The sequence below is a fragment of the Protomyctophum bolini genome (assembly GCF_963924005.1).
Source record: "Protomyctophum bolini genome assembly, chromosome: 13".
NCBI classification, from domain to species: domain Eukaryota; kingdom Metazoa; phylum Chordata; class Actinopteri; order Myctophiformes; family Myctophidae; genus Protomyctophum; species Protomyctophum bolini.
The window spans coordinates 40,473,977-40,495,560 of record NC_137874.1 but is presented as its reverse complement, the minus strand read 5'-3'; the positions used below and the strand labels follow the sequence as shown (position 1 = coordinate 40,495,560).

Sequence of the window (21,584 nt, the reverse complement as noted above, 5' to 3'; positions counted from 1 at the left end):
GGTGCATACGGCGCAAAGTAACCACAGTATACCGCTAATCAACTTACAAATTACATATACATATATAGAAGCAGTTCCTTTAATCCACCCGGCACTGGTATAACTAGCTGGTATAAGTAGCTGGTATAAGTAGCTGGTATAACTAGCTGGTATAACTAGCTGGTATAACTAGCTGGTATAACTAGCTGGTATAACTAGCTGGTAGAACTAGCTCTCAATGATGACGTAATAAAGATGTGGATTAAAGGTGTAATTGGTTTTCGATGGTGTCTTGTGGCGTTATATCTGGAAAACAACATAAATATGAGGTTTCCACCAGACCATGTACTTTTTGGTGTATCATGTCTAAGAGAAATCAGAAATGCACCAAAGTCAAACTCCTACTATATACAGTTCAATGAATATTACTGTCATGGCTGGCTGGGACGGTCTACCAAAGGACATATTATCATTGAAAATCGTCACTCACTCACACGTTATGTTTTATGAATAATAATAATCACTGCTGAAAGTGAAACAGAGGAGACTAAACATTACAAATATTTCCAGACAAATCTATTTGCAGGATTAGGTCTAGAGCAGAGCCTCTCTGGTCACTGGTCTGAACATTTGAAAAGTAATGGACGCAAATGTACACAGCCCTTAAATTCACAGACGTGTCGTATGTGTGTTGTTCGTGCCTGCCTGCCTGCCTGCCTGCGTGCCTGCCTGCGTACCTGCCTGCCTGCCTGCCTGCCTGCCTGCCTGCGTGACTGCACCTGCCTGCCTGCCTTCCTGCCTGCCTGCGTGCCTGCCTGCGTGCCTGCCTGCGTGCCTGCCTGCCTGCCTATACCTGCCTGCCTGCCTTCCTGCCTGCCTGCCTGCGTGCGTGCCTGCCTGCCTGCCTGCGTCACACAACACATCATTCTAGGCCTACAACTGATCCTGTCCAAACTGGACCAGACCTCTTTGGACCAGTGCTGTGTCATATTGTCCTCAGGGCTGAGCTCTGCCTAGCAACAGGCCGAGGAGATGTCCATTAAGCAAAGCATGGAACAAACAGCGCGCTCCACTGTCTCTGTGCAGGACATGATGACATCATGGGCTTTGATTACACCCGACGCGCTAATGACCAGCGGTGGAAGAAGTACTCACATCATTATTTCTTACTTATAAGTAAAAGTATCAACACTGCAATGTGTGTATAGTACTTTCAATTGAGTTAAAGTACAAAAGTATTGGCAACAAAATAAAGTATACTCACTAGTACTCACTCAAAATGTGGCTTTGGGGTTTTACATGTAATAATAATGATAATGCATTTTATTCATAAAGCACTTTATATTCTCACGTATCTCAGAGTGCTTACAGGGTTAAAATCATGGCAAGAAATAAGAATATAAAGTTTTTAAAAAGAATAAGAAAGAAAAACAGCATACGCAACAATCTATTTGGTGGGACCCAGCTTGGCTGAACTAAAAGGGTCGAGTTGAAACTATAGGAAAAGAAAAAAGTCAAGGGAATGCTTTGGTAAAAAAAGATGGACTAAAAAAAGGTTGGTTTTTTTAGTCCATTTTTAAAAGCATCATCAGTGGACTGTGGCGCTCTCAGGTGCAATAATCGGGGAGGGAGTTCCACAGACGTGGTGGGGGGCTGTGTAGCAGAAGGCCTGGTTGGAGGTTAGGGGAGAAGGTGGGTGGTGGAAGAGCAGAGGCTTCGGGTGGCGGGTTTTAGGCTTTAGGGGCCATGACTTCTTTAGCCCATTTAGACCTGAGCTCCATTCTACAAAATGTCTTCTAAATCAAGACAGTTTTCTGAAAAACCCCATGTTTCTATATGTGCCAGTCGTGTTTCTCAACCTTTTTCGACCCCAAGAATTATCTATATTTGGCCACCGACCCCCCCCCCCCCCCCCCATCTGAAAATATGTAGTTCCAGGGACCTTCCCCCCAGAAGCAAAGATCTGAGTTAAAAACGTTCGCTCTAAAAAAATATATTCAAAGATTTGCACCACAATAAGCAATGTAATCTGCTGCACAGAAATCTGATTATTATTGTTGTGGAAAAAGAATATGAATGAGTTTTTGTTACCAAGACGGACTTTCGATTAGATTAGTTCGTTTTTTTATATTGCACACACAATTACGCGTCATGATACTGAAACGTGTTACAAAGTAGTAAAAGATAAAATTTATTCACATTTCTACACCTTTTTATTTATTTAATTAATAACTTTATGATGGAAAGTAACCGAACATAATGTATGTCAGTATGTTGTTAACAGGGAATTATTTGAATTTATAGACTAATGACACGCGTTTTATTCTTGTTGTTAGCCACTATAATCTTAGTATTATTGTGGAAACCTCATAATTATGTCCAAAACATGTCACTGTTCAAAAGTGCAAAAGTAGCAGATCTACAGGCTCAAAACGCCTTATGCGTGTTTCGGGCCTGTAGTCCCGAGCAAAAAGAACAAAACGTTTGAATATGGAGATAAGAAGGTTTCTGCTAAATGAATGAAATGTTTTGCCAATTAAGTTCTGAAGACGTTTTAAAACATGTGGTTAAGTATATATGAATAGAGACGGCACCCAGAGGAAACCCTGAGGCCAAATGGACATAGTGGCCGAAGTTGGTATTGCAGCTCGAGCCAGCGCTGCTCCGTTGACTATCATTGCGCTCGTTAATGTTATTATTGGGGCCATGACACGTGAACGCTATGTTTCATACGTGAACGCAGCACAAACGGCACAATGATAGTCAACGACCAGCGCGTTCATGTGTTTGGGGCCAATCCATCCCAGAATGCACTCTGTTCCTACGCGGAAGGAGGAGTGAAATCGCCTCGTGCGCTTTAGAGCAACTTAATGCAAGTGGATGGAAGGAGAACTCGGGTGTCTTCTCTATATATACTCTAAGGGTTGAGCTGGAATGAGCTGCAGGAAATGGCCTGCTCCAACACCCCCCCCCCCCCCCGCTTCTTTCTCTCCCCACCTCTCTCTCTCTCCCCCCTCCACCTCTCTCTCTCTCTCCCCCCCACCTCTCTCTCCCTCTCTCTCCCCCACCTCTCTCTCCCTCTCTCTCCCCCACCTCTCTCTCTCTCTCTCTCTCTCTCCCCCCTCCACCTCTCTCTCTCTCCCCCCACCTCTCTCTCCCCCACCTCTCTCTCCCTCTCTCTCCCCCCACCTCTCTCTCCCTACCTACCTCTCTCTCTCCCCCCACCTCTCTCTCCCTCTCTCTCTATCCCCCTACCTCCCTCCCTCTCTCTCTCTCTCTCTCCCCCCCCTCTCCCTCTCTCTCTCCCTACCTCTCTCTCTGTGTGTATTAATGATTGACATGGATGGAGAGGTGGGTCCAGCCAGCCTATTGTGTGTGTGTGTGTGTGTGTGTGTGTGGAATCCATTCTCCACTGTGGTCGGTGGAGAGGCTGGAAGAGTTCCCTAAAAAGTGCAGAGATGCATCAAACGACACTTTTACTGCAGATGAATATCTGACTAATTTACAAGAGGCCTGCAGGGGGTGAGTTTCAGATGGATTTATTTATTAGACGTGTTACTTTTTGAGTTAAAAACGTTCGCTCGTTGAAAGAATATATTATATATTCAAAGATTTGCACTATACATCGTCACGACTTTTCAAAAATAGCATGAGCTTGTAGATCTGCTATTTTTCCAACAGCTATACAGCAAAACATAATGCTTAAAACATGCACAAAAGCGGTTCCCGCCCCAACCAGATAATGATGGTTGGTTTTTATGATTATAATTATTCTATTAATTATTGATACAGCAGAAAGTCACGTTAATGACAAAACAATAGTAACGAGCTACAGAGATTTTTACAGAGACTTTTACTATTTGGTAGTGGAAGGAAGAATTGGGCAGTTGGGAAAGTATTGATACCTTGATACTTTTACTCGAGTACATTTTGAATTACGGACTTTTACTTGTAACAGAGTAGTTCTATATTGCAGTATTGATACTTTTACTTCTTAAATAAAACATTTGAGTACTTTTTCCCCACCACTGGAAGTATAGGTAACACACGCGCGCGCACGCACGCACGCACGCACACACACACACACACACACACACACACACACACACACACACACACACACACACACACACACACACACACACACACACACACACACACACACACACACACACACACACACACACACACACGCACACGCACACACTCACAGTCTTGTGATGTACGCAGTATGCTTCAATTGTAATAATTAATATACTTCAGGCCTCACTGTATCTTTCTTTTAATGAATACATTTGTATTTTGTCCAATCTGTATGGCAGGTAGAGCAATATATAACTCATACAATCGGGTTCTTTTGTCTCCCTGTTCTTCTATTGAGACATTTAGATGGTGTCAAAGGTCATATGACTCACCTATAGACGCTGAACTGATGATGGTCAAGATTCAATTTGATCCCCTGAGCAAGCAGGCAGGCTCTATTGGCTCAATGGTAAACATGTCATCACTCGCACGGGAAACCACGCTATAGCTAGCCGCCATGTGAGCGCTATGCGCCGTGCTTCATTAGAACAGCGCTATAGCTATAGCCGCCATGTGAGCGCTATGCGCCGTGCTTCATGAGAACAGCGCTATAGCTAGCCGCCATGTGAGCGCTATGCGCCGTGCTTCATGAGAACAGCGCTATAGCTAGCCGCCATGTGAGCGCTATGCGCCGTGCTTCATTAGAACAGCGCTATAGCTAGCCGCCATGTGAGCGCTATGCGCCGTGCTTCATGAGAACAGCGCTATAGCTAGCCGCCATGTGAGCGCTATGCGCCGTGCTTCATTAGAACACGCTATAGCTAGCCGCCATGTGAGAGCTATGCGCCGTGCTTCATTAGAACAGCGCTATAGCTAGCCGCCATGTGAGCGCTATGCGCCGTGCTTCATGAGAACAGCGCTATAGCTAGCCGCCGCCATGTGAGCGCTATGCGCCGTGCTTCATTAGAACAGCACTATAGCTAGCTGCCATGATGTGCCGCAGCATTTTTCCACGACCATTAGCCCACCCGATGCCGTTATCACACTCGTCGCCACGACAACGGAGTCTGTGGGCCGCGGCGCGAGGCTTTAAGCAGGAAGGAAGATCACTGGAGTGTGACCACTCCCGTTTCATGTATGCTCATTCTGCAGCACACACACACCCCCCCCTCTCTCTCTGTCTCTCTCTCTGTGTGTCTCTATCTCTCTCTCTCTCCTGAGAGCTATTTCAGGAGCAAGACTATGTCAGTTACAGTCAGGTGTTAGTTAGGTAACTGCAGTGTTGATTTAGTCGACTATAATACCGTTAGGATGAAAAATGTCCGTCGTCGTCGATTACCTTTTTCCACTGACGAAAACTAAGCTATGACGACTAAAACTATATGACAAAATATACTGACAAATTCCGTCAATAAACAAACACTATAGACTATAATGTTAGGAAGGGGACTAGTGGACGAGAGATCCACTATAAGTCATTTTTACACTTGGTTTGAATGCTGAAAATAGCAGATCTACGTACAAGCGTTTTAGTCAACAAAATCAACTGTAGATTAAAATCAACTGTAGACTAAAATCTTATGGTATTTAGTCGACTAACACTAAAACATTCCATGTGACCAAAACTAAACGACGTCTCATTGCAAAGACTATGACTAGACTAAAATAAAAAGACTATGGCGAGACTAAAATGCCAAAAACAACAATGGTGTAGTGGTTCTGAAAACCTTTATTTTATTTCAAGGAACCCATAACTCTGAGAGTGTACAAATGGAACCAAATTGACCTGTATGTATAACTGTATTCATAACTCTGAGAGTGTACGAATGGAACCAAATTGACCTGTATTTATAACTTTATATTCATAACTCTGAGAGTGTACAAATGGAACCAAATTGGACCTGTATTTTTTGTACACTCTCGTTTGATACACATTTGAAACCCACCCAAGGATATACTTTCTTGTAGCATGTAGCAGAGTGCTTCCAGTGAACCTTAACATGTAGCAGAGTGCTTCCAGTGAACCTTAACATGTAGCAGAGTGCTTCCAGTGAACCTTAACATGTAGCAGAGTGCTTCCAGTGAACCTTAACATGTAGCAGAGTGCTTCCAGTGAACCGTAACATGTAGCAGAGTGCTTCCAGTGAACCTTAACATGTAGCAGAGTGCTTCCAGTGAACCTTAACATGTAGCAGAGTGCTTCAAGTGAACCTTAACATGTAGCAGAGTGCTTCCAGTGAACCTTAACATGTAGCAGAGTGCTTCCAGTGAACCGTAACATGTAGCAGAGTGCTTCCAGTGAACCTTAACATGTAGCAGAGTGCTTCCAGTGAACCTTAACATGTAGCAGAGTGCTTCCAGTGAACCTTAACATGTAGCAGAGTGCTTCCAGTGAACCGTAACATGTAGCAGAGTGCTTCCAGTGAACCTTAACATGTAGCAGAGTGCTTCCAGTGAACCTTAACATGTAGCAGAGTGCTTCCAGTGAACCTTAACATGTAGCAGAGTGCTTCCAGTGAACCTTAACATGTAGCAGAGTGCTTCCAGTGAACCTTAACATGTAGCAGAGTGCTTCCAGTGAACCTTAACATGTAGCAGAGTGCTTCCAGTGAACCTTAACATGTAGCAGAGTGCTTCCAGTTAACCTTAACATGTAGCAGAGTGCTTCCAGTGAACCTTAACATGTAGCAGAGTGCTTCCAGTGAACCTTAACATGTAGCAGAGTGCTTCCAGTGAACCTTAACATGTAGCAGAGTGCTTCCAGTGAACCGTAACATGTAGCAGAGTGCTTCCAGTGAACCATAACATGTAGCAGAGTGCTTCCAGTGAACCTTAACATGTAGCAGAGTGCTTCCAGTGAACCTTAACATGTAGCAGAGTGCTTCCAGTGAACCTTAACATGTAGCAGAGTGCTTCCAGTGAACCTTAACATGTAGCAGAGTGCTTCCAGTGAACCTTAACATGTAGCAGAGTGCTTCCAGTGAACCTTAACATGTAGCAGAGTGCTTCCAGTGAACCTTAACATGTAGCAGAGTGCTTCCAGTGAACCTTAACATGTAGCAGAGTGCTTCCAGTGAACCGTAACATGTAGCAGAGTGCTTCCAGTGAACCGTAACATGTAGCAGAGTGCTTCCAGTGAACCTTAACATGTAGCAGAGTGCTTCCAGTGAACCTTAACATGTAGCAGAGTGCTTCCAGTGAACCTTAACATGTAGCAGAGTGCTTCCAGTGAACCTTAACATGTAGCAGAGTGCTTCCAGTGAACCTTAACATGTAGCAGAGTGCTTCCAGTGAACCTTAACATGCAGCAGAGTGCTTCCAGTGAACCTTAACATGTAGCAGAGTGCTTCCAGTGAACCTTAACATGTAGCAGAGTGCTTCCAGTGAACCTTAACATGTAGCAGAGTGCTTCCAGTGAACCGTAACATGTAGCAGAGTGCTTCCAGTGAACCGTAACATGTAGCAGAGTGCTTCCAGTGAACCTTAACATGTAGCAGAGTGCTTCCAGTGAACCTTAACATGTAGCAGAGTGCTTCCAGTGAACCTTAACATGCACAAACAGCAGCAGCCTGACTCTGTTTGACCAGAATGGAACGGAGCCTTCATTAGCCCATTTTGTGCAGGAACCCATTTTGGTTTTAAAGCATCATGTCGTGCTTTAGCTATTGAAAAATAGCAGATCTACAGGCTCATAGTGCGCCACCGAGTGGCGCGCTAAGAGCCTGTAGATCTGCTATTTTTGAAAAATCGAAGAGCGACTGACATAGAAGACATTTGATCTCAGAATCTGATCTCCGGTCAGAATGGAAAACTGTCAGGATGTAGAAGACATTTTTAGAATCTGATCCCAGGTCAGAATGGGTTAGTATCATCGGTAACACCTGTTACTGAGCCTGCTCAGTGAGGCACACCCCCTGGTTCATCGTCGGCAGCACGCGTGCCAACTTTGAGCTTAATCGACCATAATTATGCAGACCACGGCCATCTTATACCATATAAGTTACTGGCAAGGTTCAACTTCCCACTGGCAGCCCATTCATCCAGACGGAAAAGTCCGATCTGATTGTATTAGCCGTATACACAACGTCAAACGCACCAACATTGCAGCTGTACGGGAAAGCTTGAATTATTCTCTTACTATCCTCAAAAGTGTTTGTTTCATGAAAATCCACATGTTATGACTGAGTTACTTTCTGTCCTTGCAGGTGATTCTGTAGCAGTTTGGAAGTGCTCGTTATAGATATCACTCACAACTGCCCTGCGTATACCAGCTGTTTTGAGACGGCAGGACCTTGCTTTACGGAGAATGAGTGCTTTTAAACTCTGTACAGAACAGACACACAGACTGACACTAGAATCTACAGTTTGTATGTATTCTGCCATGCAGTGTATACAAGTGAAAGTGAACCGAAGAGGCGACTTTAGGACGGTACCCGAACCTCCTAATTACGTCACATTGTAGGCTCTTACAGCGCCGAACCCACTTTTATTCGTCTCTAAAATAGCAGTATGAATCGGCCCTTAGACTAAAAGACTACTAGATTTTGATATTTAGACTAGAGACGAAGACTAAAGAATTTCAGAAGACTGCAATAGGACTAAAACTAAATGGTTTGTTATTATTCAAAAGACGTATAAGTAACTGTGATGGACATTGTGAATCTGTTTAACTGTATGTAATGTGTTTTATTTTCGTTTTATTTTTTGTTTTGTCATTATTTATTTATTTTTGTTTTGTATTTATTATTGTCAATTCATTTCGTTTTAAGATTTTGTTTGTATTTGTGCTGCCAGAGGGATGTGGGGGGGGAAAATATATGTCAATTGTTGAAAATACTTCTGTAATATAAAGAAAATGAATAAACATATGTTTAAAAAAAAAAAAAAAGACGTATAAGTCAAACATTTCCTTTCGGTCAACATCAAACACTGCATGCATGTGTTTTCTGCTCCTCTAGTCGTTCCCGTCACAGCGAACACAACTAAACCAGCTAGCCACACGACGTCGACCGGCTCAACCAGATTGATGGGAGGACCCCAGGAGGCTGCAGCAGACATCTTTAAGTTTACGCAGCAGCAGAAGAAGAGGAGGCAGCAGCAGCAGCAGCAGCCCGGCCCCTGAGCGGTGTGACGGCCAAGCTACACCAGGCAATTTTGCGCGCGTGCGTATGCGTTTACTGCAGTGCGTTTGGATAGGACCCAATATATGTCAATGATACCAGCTACACCAGACGCACGGATACCACAGGCCATCCTACGCGTGCTTTAAAAAATAGGATCGGTTCTAATTTTTTTACGTGCGTATGCCCCCATCCGCGCGTATCTATATATAATATATCCTCCCGGAAGGTTCCCACACAAATCTGCCGCGCCGCGCCACAGATCTGGTGTAGCCGCTAGCCGGGGCATTTCGCACGCATACTTTGTGCGCGCATACAGTGCGCTTATACGTCAAACGCACACATGCCCGCTGTAGCCTGCAGGCCGTGAGAGAGAGAGAGAGAGGATGAAGTTCACCCTGCAGCATGTGCTCCTGCTGGGCTGTACGTGCGTCATCTCCACCTACGGGCCGCACCAGAGGGCCCAGATGACCGGAGACATCCTCCTGGGGGGGCTGTTCCCCATTCACTTTGGAGTGACCGCCAAGGACCAGGACCTGGCCGCGCGGCCCCGCTCCACCCAGTGTGTGAGGTAATAATTAAGCAATATTACACTCGAGGGTGTTGTTTAACGTGATTATTGCCACGACAGTGATGCGGTAAGGAACGAGACGAAGTCGAGTTCCGAAAGCATCACTGAAGTGGCGATAATCACGTGTTCCAAGAAACTAGCTAGCCTAGCCACCGAGTTTGCTAGCGCTCTGGGAAAACAAAGCGGCTGAATTCTTTGTTTTGATTAGGTGGTGATCAGTGCTGGTTTGATCCACGGCTAGAAACCGTTTCAACCAATCAGATTCCTTTCTCGAAACGACCTGTTGTAGAATAACAACCCATTTAGACCCGAGGACGATTCTATACAAATGCCTTCTAAATCCTGACAGTTTTGTGAAAAAATATGTAATTGGCCGCCGACCCTAAATTATTCCAGGCGACTAAAATGTGACTGAAACTAAATGAAAACTATTCAAGAGACTACAGTATATGACTAAAATTAAAATAAAAAATGTGCTGCCAAAAACAAACACTGTAGCCTACCGTACACAGGTGACAGACAGGTCCAGCTGACTCCATGTCCTCCCTCTCTCTCTCTCTCTCTCTCTCTCTCTCCGACAGGTACAACTTCCGGGGCTTCCGGTGGCTGCAGGCCATGGTCTTCGCCATCGACGAGATAAACAACAGCAGCGTGCTGCTGCCCAACGTCACGCTGGGCTACCGCATCTTCGACACGTGCAACACCGTGTCCAAGGCGCTGGAGGCCACGCTGAGCTTCGTGGCGCAGAACAAGATCGACTCGCTCAACCTGGACGAGTTCTGCAACTGCACCGCCCACATCCCGTCCACCATCGCCGTGGTGGGCGCCTCGGGGTCGGCCGTCTCCACCGCCGTCGCCAACCTGCTGGGCCTGTTCTACATCCCACAGGTGAGTCTGATTAGTCTGTTCTACATCCCACAGGTGAGTCTGATTAGTCTGATTTACATCCCACAGGTGAGTCTGATTAGTCTGATTAGAACCCAACAGGTGAGTCTGATTAGTCTGATTAACACCCCACAGGTGAGTCTGATTTACATCCCACAGGTGAGTCTGATTAGTCTGTTCTACATCCCACAGGTGAGTCTGATTAGTCTGTTCTACATACCACAGGTGAGTCTGATTAGTCTGTTCTACATACCACAGGTGAGTCTGATTAGTCTGATTAGAACCCAACAGGTGAGTCTGATTTACATCCCACAGGTGAGTCTGATTAGTCTCATTTACATCCCACAGGTGAGTCTGATTAGTCTCATTTACATCCCACAGGTGAGTCTGATTAGTCTGTTCTACATCCCACAGGTGAGTCTGATTAGTCTGTTCTACATCCCACAGGTGAGTCTGATTAGTCTGATTAGAACCCAACAGGTTAGTCTGATTAGTCTGATTTACATCCCATTGACATGAATTAGAAGTGCCCTTGGACAAGGCATTGAACCACTACCATGAAATGTTCTATGAAATGAGCAGGGCCTGGCTGTAAACAAGTATCTGATGCTTAGTCCAGTTACCCTGCAGGGTAAACATAGTACCTCTCCTTTCCTTTTTCGTACGACTTTGACTTTGACGAGGTCTGATTCCAGATCAGCTACGCCTCGTCCAGCCGCCTGCTGAGCAACAAGAAGCAGTACAAGTCCTTCATGAGGACCATCCCCACGGACGAGTACCAGGCCACCGCCATGGCGCACGTCATCCAGCACTTCCGCTGGAACTGGGTGATCGCCGTGGCCTCCGACGACGACTACGGCCGCCCGGGCATCGAGAAGTTCGAGAAGGAGATGGAGGAGCGCGACATCTGCATCGACCTCAATGAGCTCATCTCGCAGTACTCCGAGGACCACCAGATCCAGGCGCTGGTGGACCGCATCCAGAACTCCACCGCCAAGGTAGAGACAGACAGATAGGGGGCGCTGGTGGACCGCATCCAGAACTCCACCGCCAAGGTAGAAGATAGGGGGCGCTGGTGGACCGCATCGAGAACTCCACCGCCAAGGTATAAGATAGACAGATAGGGGGCGCTGGTGGACCGCATCCAGAACTCCACCGCCAAGGTAGAGATAGATAGATAGATAGGGGGCGCTGGTGGACCGCATCGAGAACTCCACCGCCAAGGTAGAGATAGACAGATAGGGGGCGCTGGTGGACCGCATCCAGAACTAAGATAAGATAGGGGGGCTGGGAATTAATCCATCCGTTCATTCATTGATACGTTTTGATATAATAACCTTATCGATCGATTAACCGGTTCGTTGATAAGCGGCGTTTTAGTTTTTTACCCATTCTGGGCGGGAAACCCTTTTGGTGTTTTAAGCATCATGTTATGCTTTAGCTGCTGAAAAATAGCAGATCTACAAGCTCATAGCACGGCACCGAGTGGGTCCCTGAAATTACATATTTTCAGATGGGGGTCGGCGGCCAATTACATATATATTTGGGGGTCCTCGACATGAAAATGTTTGAGAACGACTGACATAGAAACATGAGGTTTTTCAGAAAACTATTACAATTTAGAAGGCATTTGTAGAATGGTCTAAATGGGTTAACAATCGACTATAACGATTAACTATCGACATCCCTATAACACCGGTGATCCAACAAGGTGATCGTGGCGTTCGCCAGCGGCCCCGACATCGAGCCCCTGATCAAGGAGATGGCGCGGCGGAACATCACCGACCGCATCTGGCTGGCCAGCGAGGCGTGGTCCACGTCGTCGCTCATCGCCCGGCCCGAGTACCTGGACGTAGTGGCCGGGACCATCGGCTTCGCCCTGCGGGCCGGACACATCCCGGGCTTCAAGGAGTTCCTGCAGCAGGTCCAGCCCCGGAAGAACCACCACAACGAGTTCGTCAGGGAGTTCTGGGAGGAGACCTTCAACTGCTACCTGGAGGACAGTCTGAGGATGCAGGTAGGAGTTCTGGGAGGAGACCTTCAACTGCTATATCTGGAGGACAGCCTGATGATGCAGGTAGGAGTTCTGGGAGGAGACCTTCAACTGTTATATCTGGAGGACAGTCTGAGCCTCTGAGGATGAAGGTAGGAGTTCTGGGAGACCTTCAACTGCTATATCTGGAGGACAGCCTGAGCCTCTGAGGATGAAGGTAGGAGTTCTGGGAGACCTTCAACTGCTATATCTGGAGGACAGCCTGATGATGAAGGTAGGAGTTCTGGGAGGAGACCTTTAACTGCTATATCTGGAGGACAGCTTGAGGATGTAGGTAGGACTTCTGTGAGGAGACCTTCAACTGCTACCTGGAGGACAGCCTGATGATGCAGGTAGAAGTTCTGGGAGGAGACCTTCAGACAGCCTGAGGATGAAGGTAGGAGTTCTGGGAGAACTTCAACTGCTACCTGGAGGACAGTCTGAGGATGCAGGTAGGAGTTCTGGGAGACCTTCAACTGCTACCTGGAGGACAGTCTGAGGATGCAGGTAGGAGTTCTGGGAGACCTTCAACTGCTACCTGGAGGACAGCCTGGGGATGAAGGAAGGTATATAGCGTTGATTGATTGAAAATGTTATGAGGAGGGATTAAGTGGAGAAGAGATCCAGTATATAATTACAAGACTTCATGTCATGTAATGCTTGAGTTGTGAGTTGTGTGCCACAAGCTAACAACACGTCGCGCTGCTATGCGTTGTGAGCTTGTAGATCGTCTATTTTCAGCATGCAGCAAAGTCTTAAAATCAGCCATTACGACACCATCAAGGCAGTAAGGCACCGACGCCACAATACATTTTACTAAATCAACTGTCGATTTACTCGACTAAAACTAGACTAAACCCTAAAACATTTTAGATGACTATAAAATGCGACTAAAACTATAAGTCAAATTGTATTAAAAAAGAACTAACTAATTCAAACAGTGCCGTCCCAAAACAAACCGACCCTATCCTGTGACTGCAGGAGAGCGAGAACGGCAGCAGCGCGGACAGCTCGCGGCCGCTGTGCACGGGAGACGAGGACGTGACCAGCGTGGAGACGCCCTACCTGGACGTGGGGAGCCTGCGCGTCTCCTACAACGTCTACGTGGCCGTGCACTCCATCGCCCAGGCGCTCCACGACGTCCTCACGTGCACGCCCGGGCGCGGCCTCTTCGCCAACAACTCCTGTGCCGATTTCAAGAAGATGGAAGCGTGGCAGGTATGATTGAAAGAAAAAGAAGAAAACCCAATTTATAATTCCATGCAGGCACACCTGCCCCCTTCCCTCAAAACACCACACCTGCCCCCTTCCCTCAAAACACCACACCTGCCCCCTTCCCTCAAAACACCACACCTGCCCCCTTCCCTCAAAACACCACACCTGCCCCCTTCCCTCAAAACACCACACCTGCCCCCTTCCCTCAAAACAAACAAATCACTGGCTTCCTTTAAAACCGGTCTGAAAAATCATCTAGCAATGTCAGCGGGTCAAAAGGAGAGAAGATTGACCCCGTTTTTGGGCGTAGTGATATGGACACAAAAAACATAGCTCTGTGTGATAGAGGGGTAAAGAAATTACCAAAGTTGCACTAATATTTTAGAAATAGGTCAACATTACAAATAACGTTAGTTTTGTGGATTCATTTACCTTTACTGCGTGGCCCCCAGTACGGCAGTACCCCCCACAAAATGACCGGAACTATACTTGATATTTCACCAAAACCAGAGCAGAACTCCCACCACGGGACTCGGGCAATCAATTAATACAGTTGCAACCACTATATTAATGGCAAGTATTTCATACAACTTAAGTTTAAAAAAAATCTGAACTATCCCTTTAACACTAGAAGGAAAATCTGAAATAAAATCAGCTAAATTTGCATGTGCTTAAACTCACATTTACATTTTTTTTCAGATGTCAAGATTTTCTGAGATGATAGAATGGTGATGGATGATGATGCTCATGGAAGGGGAACCTTCTGAAAGCTTCATGGGCTCAAAGATAATCAACTTAAAAATAATACAAAAACGGTCAAAATGACCTCTCAGACCTTCTAGTGTTAATAGGAGAATAATAATAATCTGAATCTTTTTTCTCCCCCGTCTCGCTCAGGTCCTGAAGCAGCTCAGACACCTGAACTACACCAACAGCATGGGAGAGAGGGTTCGCTTCCACGAGAACGCCGAGCTGACGGGCAACTACACGCTCATCAACTGGCAGCGCTCCACGGAGGACGCCTCGGTGGTGTTCCAGGAGGTGGGATACTACAGCGTGCAGGCCAGGAAGGACGCCAAGCTCTTCATCCACAAGAACCAGATCCTGTGGAACGGATACAGCACTGAGGTATGAACGGATACAGCACTGAGGTATGAATGGATACAGCACTGAGGTATGAATGGATACAGCACTGAGGTATGAATGGATACAGCACTGAGGTGTGAATGGATACAGCACTGAGGTGTGTGTGAGTCAGTGTTGATAATGGATACAGCACTGAGGTATGAATGGATACAGCACTGAGGTATGAATGGATACAGCACTGAGGTATGAATGGATACAGCACTGAGGTGTGAATGGATACAGCACTGAGGTGTGTGTGAGTCAGTGTTGATAATGGATACAGCACTGAGGTATGAATGGATACAGCACTGAGGTGTGTGTGAGTCAGTGTTGATAATGGATACAGCACTGAGGTATGAATGGATACAGCACTGAGGTATGAATGGATACAGCACTGAGTTATGTTTGAGTCAGTGTTGATAATGGATACAGCACTGAGGTATGAATGGATACAGCACTGAGGTATGAATGGATACAGCACTGAGGTATGAATGGATACAGCACTGAGGTGTGAATGGATACAGCACTGAGGTATGAATGGATACAGCACTGAGGTATGAATGGATACAGCACTGAGTTATGTTTGAGTCAGTGTTGATAATGGATACAGCACTGAGGTATGAATGGATACAGCACTGAGGTATGAATGGATACAGCACTGAGTTATGTTTGAGTCAGTGTTGATAATGGATACAGCACTGAGGTATGAATGGATACAGCACTGAGGTATGAATGGATACAGCACTGAGGTGTGAATGGATACAGCACTGAGGTATGAATGGATACAGCACTGAGGTGTGTGTGAGTCAGTGTTGATAATGGATACAGCACTGAGGTGTGAATGGATACAGCACTGAGGTATGAATGGATACAGCACTGAGGTGTGAATGGATACAGCACTGAGGTATGAATGGATACAGCACTGAGGTGTGTGTGAGTCAGTGTTGATAATGGATACAGCACTGAGGTATGAATGGATACAGCACTGAGGTGTGAATGGATACAGCACTGAGGTATGAATGGATACAGCACTGAGGTATGAATGGATACAGCACTGAGGTGTGAATGGATACAGCACTGAGGTATGAATGGATACAGCACTGAGGTGTGAATGGATACAGCACTGAGGTGTGTGTGAGTCAGTGTTGATAATGGATACAGCACTGAGGTATGACTGGATACAGCACTGAGGTGTGTGTGAGTCAGTGTTGATAATGGATACAGCACTGAGGTATGACTGGATACAGCACTGAGGTGTGTGTGAGTCAGTGTTGATAATGGATACAGCACTGCTTAAAGTCCCTAATGACTCGAGCACTGTCTGCAACACTAATAGGGAAATGTCAAAGATAAAAGACCGTATCTGTGTGTTGTATCACCTCACAGCTACCATTCTCTCTAACTGATGCTGTGTTGTTGTACCACCATCACAGCTACCATTCTCTCTAACTGATGCTGTGTGTTGTATCACCATCACAGCTACCATTCTCTCTAACTGATGCTGTGTGTTGTATCACCATCACAGCTACCATTCTCTCTAACTGATGCTGTGTGTTGTATCACCATCACAGCTACCATTCTCTCTAACTGATGCTGTGTTGTTTTACCACCATCACAGCTACCATTCTCTCTAACTGATGCTGTGTGTTGTATCACCATCACAGCTACCATTCTCTCTAACTGATGCTGTGTGTTGTATCACCATCACAGCTACCATTCCCTCTAACTGATGCTGTGTGTTGTATCACCATCACAGCTACCATTCTCTCTAACTGATGCTGTGTGTTGTATCACCATCACAGCTACCATTCTCTCTAACTGATGCTGTGTGTTGTATCACCATCACAGCTACCATTCTCTCTAACTGATGCTGTGTGTTGTACCACCATCACAGCTGCCATTCTCTCTAACTGATGCTGTGTTGTTGTATCACCATCACAGCTACCATTCTCTCTAACTGATGCTGTGTGTTAATTGTACCACCATCACAGCTACCATTCTCTAACTGCAGTGAGGACTGCGAGCCTGGCACCAGGAAAGGCATCATCGACAGCATGCCCACGTGTTGTTTTGAATGCACCGAGTGCTCAGATGGAGAATACAGCGAACATAAAGGTATAACCGTACACGGTCAACTCATTATCTTACAGCAATATTACATGATGGTATACCGTACGGTCAACTCATTATCTTACAGCAATATTACATGAGATTGCGATATGGTAATGATTTCACGGGTACCTTAAATGCCATTCTCGTTCAAACAGACGCATCAAGGTATAACATGTATATCCCAGTGTATTGTTGCATTTATAACGTGGTTACCAGTGGTGAGCAGCAATATTTCATTTTAACCAAAAAACATACTTACTAAAACCTAGCAAAGCAGTGCGTTGTCATTCTTATTAACTTGTGTGCATTGGTGGAGCAATCATATCACTTGCTCAATAAAAACTACCGGTAAATATAATTCGTTTGTAAAATGGTCTCTTTATCAGTAGCGTTTCCAGGAATTATCAGTACCGTTTTCTCAGTGTACACAAAATGAAGTGGAAACTGAGCTATACACTTCCTAACCATCTGTCCATTGTACCAAGACATCAGAGACACATACTTCCCACAGATTACAACCACACACAAGGAGATTTTGAAAACATGGCCAATGACAAAAAACTCCCATATCTGCTGGGCGAAGTACAACAATGTGCAAAACACAGCAGCAAGATTTGTGAGTTGCTGTGATAGGAGAAGGATATCAAAAGGAAAACACAACCACCCTAAAGACTAATCATTGTGTATATTCCTGGCCTTATTGTAGATACTTTATAGAGCTCTCTACTCTACTATGCACACCTTGCTGATGCCGACATATTAATGCTAGAGTTTGTCTCCTTCACACACACTACAGACGCCAGCGTCTGCACCAAGTGTCCGAACAACTCGTGGTCTCACGGGAACCACACGTCGTGCTTCCTGAAGGAGATCGAGTTCCTGTCGTGGACCGAGCCGTTCGGCATCGCCCTGGCCATCTTCGCCGTGCTGGGCGTGGCGCTCAGCGCCTTCGTGCTGGGCGTCTTCGTGCGCTTCCGCAACACGCCCATCGTCAAGGCGTCCAACCGCGAGCTCTCCTACCTGCTGCTCTTCTCCCTCATGTGCTGCTTCTCCAGGTCACAATTTTAGTTTATTTTGTTTTGTTTTTCATTTTAGTTTAGAACTGGTTGTTCTATACCCAAGGCGGGGGTTGGCGATAGGGCCTTTCTGTGTGGAGTTTGCATGTTCTCAAAAATCAAAAATCCAGTTGCAGATTAAGCTTATGAATAAACGGAAACTAAAGGGCATTTTTGTCTATCATTTCAGGTAATTCTAGTTAGTTTTGTAAACACACAATACAGTTTCAGTTAGTTATCGTTTTTCTCTTTTCGATTTCTAGTTATTATTTAGTTCAGTTAAACCCATTTTGGGGCCGGAAACCCTTTTGGTGTTTTAAGCATTATACTTTAGCTATTGAAAAAGAGCAGATCTACAAGCTCATAGCGTGGCACCGAGTGCCGCGCTACGAGCTTGTACGTATATATTTGAATATATTCTTTCAGAGTGAACGTTTTCAACGCAAATCTTTGTTTCCGAGGGGTCCCTGGAACAACATATTTTCAGATGGGGGTCGGTGGCCAAATACATATCATTTCTGGGGTCCTTGACATGAAATATTGAGCACCACTGATACAGAAACATAGGTATGTCAGGATTTAGAAGATTTTTTCTTTAAATTTCGACGTCAGGCCTAAATGGGTTAACGAAAATGTACTTTTTCTTCGTAAAGTTTTAGATGACCATAATAACCTTGTCTGCTTCTTCTCTCCCGGCATCCGCAGCTCGCTGGTGTTCATCGGAGAGCCGTGCGACTGGTCGTGCCGCCTGCGGCAGCCGGCCTTCGGCGTGAGCTTCGTGCTGTGCATCTCCTGCATCCTGGTGAAGACCAACCGCGTGCTGCTGGTGTTCGAGGCCAAGATCCCCACCAGCCTGCACCGCAAGTGGTGGGGCCTCAACCTGCAGTTCCTGCTCGTGTTCCTCTGCACCTTCGTCCAGGTGATGATCTGCGTGGTGTGGCTGTACAACGCGCCGCCCGCCTCCTACCGCAACCACGACATCGACGAGATAATCTTCATCACCTGCAAGGTATGCTCATCATCGTTAACCCATTCTGACCTGAGATCAGATTCTAAAAATGTCTTCTACATCCTGACAGTTTTCCATTCTGACCTGAGATCCGATTCTAAAAAATGTCTTCTATGTCAGTCGCTCTTCGATTTTTCAAAAATAGCAGACCTACAAGCTCGTAGCGCGCCACTCGGTGGCACGCTATGAGCTTGTAGATCTGCTATTTTTCAATAGCTAAAGCATAACGTAATGCTAATACCAAAAGGGGTTCTCGCCCATCCTTTTCTATTCTTTCTGTATATCAGCAAAATGTAGATGTTTATGTTCGACATTGAGGGAAATTAAGATTCTCTTAATTCTCTAAATAATAATAATAATAATAATATAATAAAACGCAGCTTATCAACTAAATGGTTATCATTTATCACGTAATGAATTCATGGTTTTAATCCCCCGTCCCTATAAAGGAGGGCTCCATGATGGCGCTGGGCTTCCTCATCGGCTACACCTGCCTGCTGGCGGCCATATGCTTCCTCGTGGCGTTCAAGTCGCGCAAGCTGCCCGAGAACTTCACCGAGGCCAAGTTCATCACCTTCAGCATGCTCATCTTCTTCATCGTCTGGGTCTCCTTCGTGCCCGCCTACTTCAGCACGTACGGCAAGTTCGTGTCGGCCGTGGAGGTCATCGCCATCCTGGCGTCCTCCTTCGGCCTGCTGGCGTGCATCTTCTCCAACAAGGTGTACATCATCCTCGTCAAGCCCTCGCGGAACACCATCGAGGAGGTGCGCTGCTGCACGGCCGCGCACGCCTTCAAGGTGAGCCCGTTGTCCGTCTTCATGCTCCTTCACACCTTCAAGGTGAGCCCGTTATCCGTCTTCTCCGTCTTTTCTCTGGAAATATGCCTATATTTAAAGAAGTAGAAGTTAAATGTATGTTAATCATGTAAAACCATAAACTGAAATGAAATAAGTAATATGAAATGAAATGAAAGCATGGATGGACGGACGAATAATAATCCACAAACGAGTTCGTTATTTCGATTAGAAAACATGTACAGTAGTATATTAACCACTTCATTTCGGCCATAAAAAGAAATAATAATAATCTTTTGAAAATAGCCGATCTACAAGGTCACAATGCGTCACACCACAAAAGGTTTTGTACACATTTTGAACTAGGGGAAATGGCACATTCTGCAATATGAGTATACTTGAACTTTTAGTACATTTTTTGTACCAATACTTTTGTACTACATTTTGAATACGTAATAACATAATGGAAGGCTACATTACAGTATTGATACTTTTACTTAAAGTTTAAGTACTCCCCCCCCCCCCCCCCCACACACACACACACACACACACACACACACACACACACTGTTATAATAGGTGACACCTGTAGTTGGTTGCACTAGACTGAGCTGAGCGGTTGTTTACGTCTATTCTGAGCACACACTTTATAATAAACTATTGCCCGGCTGGGCTAAAAAAATACACTACTTATTTGATGATTCTTAAGGAAAAGAACACACTTCCCCCCCCCCCCCTCCCACCACCACTGACACCCACTGTTCTCTCTCTCTCTCTCTCTCTCTCTCTCTCTCTCTCTCTCTCTCTTAAATCCCAGGTTGCCGCCAAGGCCACGCTGAAGCACGGCTCCGCCTCCCGGAGGCGCTCGGGCAGCACGGGCGGCGGTGGCTCGTCCGTCGCCTCCACGCCCTCGTCCTCCATCAGCCTGAAGGCCAACAGCAACGACCACCACCACCACCGCCACCACGAGGGCACGCCGGCCGCGGCCAGGCGAGGAGGAGGAGGCGGCGGAGGAGGAGGAGGCGGCCACAAGCCACGCGTGAGCTTCGGCAGCGGAACGGTCACGCTGTCCTTGAGCTTCGAGGAGTCCAGGAGGAATTCACTCATGTGATTCAGTGTTGTTTTCGTCGACTAAAACTAAGACGAAAAATGTTCGTCGACTACATTTTTCCACTGACGAAAACTAAATGGAAACTAAATGAAAACTAAGCTATGATGACTAAAACTGAGACTAAATATATTGACAATTTCGTCAACGAATAAAAACTAAAATGTTAGGAAGGGACTATAGTGGACAAGAGATCCAGTATAAGTCATTTTACACTTGGTTGCATGCTGAAAATAGCAGCGCGACGCGTTGTGAGCTTGTAGATCGGCTATTTTCAGCAAGTGTAAAAAATATGATGCCGTCTTTATGACGGCATCAAGGCCCGCCAAAATACATTTTAGTCGACTAAATCACCTGTAGATTTAGTCGACTAAAATCTTATGATATTTAGTCGACTGAAACTAGACTAAACACTAAAACATTCCGGGTGACTAAAATGTGACTAAAACTAAATGAAAACTATTCAAGAGACTATGACTAAAACTAAAATAGAAATGTGCTGCCAAAAACAACACTGATGTGATTCCTTCGTTTTATTGTGACATTCAGTTTAATT

At 45.7% G+C, this 21,584-nt stretch overlaps 1 protein-coding gene across 1 annotated transcript; it reads left to right on the top strand.

Annotated features, from left to right (window-relative positions):
* Window positions 1-9,508: 9,508 nt before the first annotated feature.
* Window positions 9,509-21,031, top strand: casr (calcium-sensing receptor; the record flags this gene model as incomplete). Its single annotated transcript, XM_080781206.1, has 11 exons — window positions 9,509-9,693; window positions 10,275-10,581; window positions 11,274-11,576; window positions 12,290-12,595; window positions 13,592-13,828; window positions 14,723-14,953; window positions 16,942-17,065; window positions 17,859-18,117; window positions 18,823-19,126; window positions 19,576-19,923; window positions 20,738-21,031. The coding sequence occupies 11 exons, from the start codon at window positions 9,509-9,511 to the stop codon at window positions 21,029-21,031; spliced, it is 2,898 nt and encodes a 965-aa protein (XP_080637332.1).
* Window positions 21,032-21,584: the final 553 nt, after the last annotated feature.